The sequence below is a fragment of the Triticum dicoccoides genome, chromosome 6B (assembly GCF_002162155.2).
Source record: "Triticum dicoccoides isolate Atlit2015 ecotype Zavitan chromosome 6B, WEW_v2.0, whole genome shotgun sequence".
NCBI classification, from domain to species: Eukaryota; Viridiplantae; Streptophyta; class Magnoliopsida; order Poales; family Poaceae; genus Triticum; species Triticum dicoccoides.
The window spans coordinates 41,194,292-41,200,320 of record NC_041391.1 but is presented as its reverse complement, the minus strand read 5'-3'; the positions used below and the strand labels follow the sequence as shown (position 1 = coordinate 41,200,320).

General features: G+C 46.4%; 1 protein-coding gene across 1 annotated transcript; it reads right to left on the bottom strand.

The window, feature by feature from the left end:
* Positions 1–1,689: 1,689 nt before the first annotated feature.
* LOC119320670 (putative serpin-Z12) lies at positions 1,690–2,546 on the bottom strand. The gene is made up of 2 exons (XM_037594661.1): positions 2,468–2,546; positions 1,690–2,348 (listed from the first exon to the last, which is right to left on the bottom strand). Exons 1-2 carry the CDS (start codon positions 2,544–2,546, stop codon positions 1,690–1,692), a joined length of 738 nt encoding a protein of 245 aa, XP_037450558.1.
* Between the last annotated feature and the right edge of the window lie 3,483 nt (positions 2,547–6,029).

Genomic DNA, 6,029 nt, shown 5'->3' with positions numbered 1-6,029 from the left:
TTGACGTTGCAGCCCCCCTGCATGCAGCCGTCGCGGGCGTCGGTCTGTGCGGCGGCCGAGGATACAACATCGCCGCAGCCGGGTTAAGGAACGCGAGGGCTGCGGTTGCAGCGCCGCCATTGCTGCTCGACGCATGTAGCACGATGGTGCGGCTGGTTCCAGCAGCCATGGCTCTGGCTGTAGCAAATCAGTGGCCCAGCCGAGGGTTGGACAGCGGCCATCAGCATGGCGACTTGGTGGTCGGTGCACGACAGCTGAGAGGAATCTGTCTCGCGGGTGCTTTATGGGAGAAAACGAGAGTGTGGGCCGAAGACGATGTGGGAAGAAACGACCGGGGCAAATGAATGATGGAGGTTCACCTGTGAAGAGATAAGGTTTGACCCTACAAGGTGCTTCCACCGCCACAGGACCGGTTGGATCCAACGCAGCGCACGCGGCCGGCCGAAAACTGGGCCGGTCCGCCGGCTGCAAACATTTCCCTTACCAATAAGAAGGCAAGCACTTCAGTCTGGTTGATGCAATCTGACCACTGGACCGAGATGCACCAGCAGTAATCCTTTGAAGATGCTCCAGCGTGTGAAGATGTTCATAAAAGAAGATTATTGCTTGCTTGCTTGTTTGCTTAAGAGTTTGAACTATTATCCAAAAGATCAAGTCCCAGACTAATGCCAGGGCGTAAGTAGGAGGGCTTTGCAAAATGACAACTGAAACAGAGGTGACTGCCAGGCAGAACCTGATATACCTCTCCAGGTGAGTTCGCCATCGATATGTACAGATATCACTCGATTGGCCTGCTCAGGCAGAAGCAAGTGGAACAAATCTCTCCAGCATTGCCTTTGTAGAATAAGTAGTACACGAGGATCCAATAGTACAAAGTACAACAGTCCATCAGTAATCAGCAAACCCTCTTGGGGATGCAGAGGTGCTCTCGTCCCGGTCACCGTGGACGTACGCCGCGGTGCGCAACCCCATGTTCGCTTGGCTGCAAAAGGAAGTCTGAGGCTTCCATTCATGATCTCTATAAGCACCCACTTTAATTGGCTGATGCCTATACATGGTGCCCTGGAGGTTGTCTGACAGACTACAAAATTCTTCTTAAACCTGTTCCATTTTTGAAATTGTTCTCTCTTCTTAACCACACATCTGAAACTATATATGATGTAGGACTCATCTTCTTCATATATAGGACCTGAATAAATATTTCTCCACACAGAAACTATTTTACACCGCAGACGACATCTGTGTTACCCAAATGCTCTATGGAAGACTAAGTTCAGCTAGCTTTCAACAGTTTCCTGCATCTGTAAACTAATCCTTTGAAGAAAATCATGTCCCAGATTAATGCCAGAGCAAAATTAGAAGTACTTAGCAGACGGAGGTGATCCTTCTACTAAAAAAAGGGTTTGCTTGCTTAAGATCAATGCCAGGGCATAATTAGGAGTTTTCTGAACTGCACATGATTTGCTTCTTTGGTTGGGTTTCTGAGTTCCTGGACATGAATCCGGTTCAGAAGGCTGAACCAAACAAACCATTTAACTACTCCTTCTCTGCTCCGTTCAAATTTGAACTAAAACCACACAAATTATTTCCGAACAAACGGAGTAAATATTAGTTAGCTGGTTCCACATGTTCAATTATCCATTCCACAACCAAAGGATTACACATATTACAGAATCATTATGTATTCAGTTAGCCCGCGAGAGGATTGACCACATGACCAAGGAACAACACGGCTCCCGTCCTCTCCTCAACCACGGCAAATAAGAAGGGCCAATCCGCCACAAAATCCACCAAATGCGGTGGCTCCCTTTCCTCAAGCGCGGTACCATCCAAGAGCACGATCGTGGCAGCAGCGGCCACGGTGCCTTGCTCGTCCACCTCGATGGCGGCCTTATGGTACACCCGGGAGATGGAGACCCGCCCATGCCCATCTCCGCCGCTCACCATGCTTGAGAAGTCACCGCCTGAGAAAGCCCTGGTGACACCAAGCTTCTGCATGTCCGACGACGCCTCGAACCCGAACGTGAACTTGAACTTGGGCACCATGAACCGCCCGACTGGAACCTCCTCCACCGGCGTGTGCTTCCTGATGAACTCCGGCGTCGATACCGCATTGTCGTAGAGATCAGCGAGGCTGAGAGTACCGCTGTCCGGGAGAAGAATCAGCATGTAGAATGCATCAGCTTGCCTCAGCACGTCGTTCTTGTAGGGCAGCTTGAGTGCCCCGAAGCCCGGGTAGAGCGCGATGTACTGTGACCAGCCTGTCATCATGGACGGCACGCCCACGGTGGTGCCCCCCGGGACGTGGAATGGCGCCGTGGAGACGTCGAACGGGTGAGACCACGCTCCTTCATCCGACACGACATGTCATAGTGCATCCATGTGTGCGAAGTAGTCTAGATCCAATTAGACCAGTAGATGGATCATATGACAGTGGGGGTAGCAGTGAGATAATTTTACTACTGACCTGGGAGAGAAAATTGACCCAGATGGCATGAAACTCGCGGCTGAATATAAATGTAGAGGCTGATTTCTGCACGACTCATCTTCATAGGACCCGAATAAATATTCGAGAAATCTAACCACCAGTCGACTGGTGGTTAGCAATAGGCACGTACGATCGCTCTCGTCTCTTTTTTTCCTTCGATCGGTTTTACGATCGCTCCCGCTCCCGCCCGCTCCCGATCCAGAATTCTCGCACCTCTTATTTTTAATTTCGGTAAAAATAATAGGAGGGCAAGGGGAGTCGAACCTGGGATCTAACAAATCCAGCAATATTAGAAACCTACCAGCAACCACCTAAACAAACTCTATGTTGTGATTTGATTCATGTTAGATATTTTTCATACCTTCATGTTGAGACAGACTCTTTTACTACAGATTTGTTCGAGTGTTATTCTGCTGTCGTTTCTTTTTTCTTACAAACATTTTACCAAAAATTATACAAAACATACATTTTTATCAAAAATATATTAGAGATGTGAATTGAGCTCATGATTTAATATAGAAGACTAGACTCTTGTACTTTTTTGTACATAGATGTGAGCTGAGTTCATGGTCTTAACATGATAATTTATTCACCACAACTTTGATAACTTATGTACAAATATTGTGGAAACCTCGATCAGGTGAAAAACAATTTTTGAAAGACACCCTAACAACTCGTGTGAAAATAGCATGATAATATAAGTACCGTATACATGATAAGTTTGTTCCAGTGGGGGAGTGTTGTCTGACGATAATTTATGTGTAATTAGCATGGTAACTCACGCATAACAAACTTGATCACTTATATACAAACACCGTGATAACTTTTGTATAAACATTGTTATAGCGTGCTAGTGGTCCGACCCACGAACGACTTGTTTTTGGCGAGATATAGATCTCATAACTTGATGAACAAATATTATGTTAACTTTGACCCAGGAAAAAGTTGCTTAAATATACTCCGGCATCTTCAGTGATACGTAATACTCACGGTATTTTTGACCCGACAGAAAATATTGGTTAAATACACAACTTGATGACTTCAATATAAATAGCATGGAAATATGCGCACCATAGACCAGATAACTTACCTGATAACTTAGGTCCAAACACCACGGTAATTTTTATCCGGGGAAAAAAATGTTGAAGACACATCTGTTCTAAATTCTGTATAAATAGCATGGTAATATACGCCAACAAACCTGATAACTTAGGTACAAACACCCTGATAACTTTAATTTGTGGGAAAAAGGTTGTTTAAAATGCAACTCCGGTAACTTTTGTGTGCCCACAACGCTTATAACTTATGTACAAACACCACAGTAACTTTTTACTTGGGCGAAAATATTTGTTGTGCGTGTGTTATCACGGTGTTTGTGCGTGAGTTATCAGGTTCGTGCGTATAAAATATCATGTTCTTTACAGCGGTGCGTGAGTTATCAGATCTGTGGTGCATGATCCTTGGGCGAAAAGTTCTAGAAATATGCCCTGATAACCTAGTGCAAATAGCATGGTAATTTACGCATCAGACAACTGATAACTTACATACAACACATTTGATAACTCTTTACCCATGTGAAAAACATTACTGAAACATGTCCCGGTAACTTTTTGTTGTCGAAACATACCCCAGTGTGAAGTTACCACAACCCCATGCTAAAGTTATCGTGCTTCTCATCGTATAGTCATTAACCTTCTCATATTATAGTTATATGGCTTATTATAGTATGATTTACTATTGGCGTATACGGTTTTCGAGAGAAGAAGAAAAATCGGTGGAATCGAGCGTGCGGGTCGCGAGAGGAAGCTGGGTTACGGTCGTGCGGATCTGTCGCTAACAACCAGTCGACTGGTCGTTAGCACAGTCCGTAAATATTTCTCCATACAGAAATTATTTTACATAGATCTGTGTAACATATGGTCTTCACTGCAAAATCTTTTTTTTTCCTTTTTGGCAGTAGAGCTAAGGGTGTATCCAGAATAGATTCAGTAAACACACACCGCAATGCCGAGGTTTGAAGGGCAACCAAACTCAAAAGCATCAATGCATGCACTCCTCTGAATGCATGTGTGGCGTAATACTGTTCCAACTCAAAACAGAATACTCCAAATGGACGACCAAACGTATCCATGCATGCATGCATTGCTACCAATATGTTTTGACCGCAACTTTGTACTCCCTCCGTCCCCAAAAATACAAGTCCTTTTAGCGATCTGTTGGAAATATGCCCTAGAGGCAATAATAAAAGTATTATTATATTTCAATGTTCATGATAAATGTCTTTTATTCATGCTATAACTGTATTATCCGGAAATCGTAATACACGTGTGAATACTTAGACCACAATATGTCCCTGGTGAGGCTCTAGTTGACCAGCTTGTTGTGATCAACAGATAGTCATGGTTTCCTGACTATGGACATTGGATGTCGTTGATAACGGGATCACATCATTAGGAGAATGAGGTAATGGACAAGACCCAATCCTAAGCATAGCATAAAAGATCGTGTAATTCGTTTTGCTAGAGCTTTGCCAGTGTCAAGTATCTCTTCCTTCGACCATGAGATCGTGTAACTCCCGGATACCATAAGAGTGCCTTGGGTGTATCAAACATCACAACGTAACTGGGTGACTATAAAGGTGCATTACAGGTATCTTCGAAAGTATCTATTGGGTTGACACGGATCGAGACTGGGATTTGTCACTCCGTATGACGGAGAGGTATCTCTGGGCCCACTCGGTAATGCATCATCATAATGAGCTCAATGTGACCAAGGTGTTGGACACAGGATCATGCATTACGGTACGAATAAAGTGACTTGCCGGTAACGAGACTGAACAAGGTATTGGGATACCGACGATCGAGTCTCGGGCAAGTAACGTACCGATTGACAAAGGGAATTGCATACAGGGTTTGATCGAATCCTCGACATCGTGGTTCATCCGATGAATACATCGAGGAGCATGTGGGAGCCATCATGGGTATCCAGATCCCGCTGTTGGTTATTGACTGAGAGCGTCTCGGTCATGTCTGCATGTCTCCCGAACCCGTAGGGTCTACACACTTAAGGTTCGGTGACGCTAGGGTTATTAGGAAGACTAGTATGTGACTACCGAATGTTGTTCGGAGTCCCGGATGGTATCCTGGACGTCACGAGGAGATCCGGAAGGGTCCGGAGGTAAAGATTTATATATGGGAAGTTGTCAAACGGACACCGGGAAGTTTCGGGGTCATACCGGTATTGTACCGGGGCCACCGGAAGGGTTCCGGGGGTCCACCGGGAGGGGCCACCCCTCCCGGGGGGCCACATGGGCTGCGTGGGGCAGGGAGCCCCTAGTGGGCTGGCCGCACCCCCCTCCCTTGGGCCCATGCGCCTAGGGTTGAGGGGAAACCCTAGAGGGGGCGCCCCCCTTGGCTTGGGGGGCAAGCCACCCTCTCCCCTCTCCCCTAGGCCGCCGCACACCCCCCCCCCCCTAAATGGGTTCTAGGGGGCCGGCCCCCTTCTCCCTTCCCCCTATAAATAGAGGGGTGAGGGGAGGGCA

Bases quoted from the DNA above. Each gene is read 5' to 3' on its own strand.
- LOC119320670 (XM_037594661.1), bottom strand. From the start codon at position 2,546: ATGAGTCGTGCAGAAATCAGCCTCTACATTTATATTCAGCCGCGAGTT. The intron at 2,349-2,467 runs GTCAGTAGTAAA...TGTCGGATGAAG, and splicing joins GGGTCAATTTTCTCTCCCAG to GAGCGTGGTCTCACCCGTTC.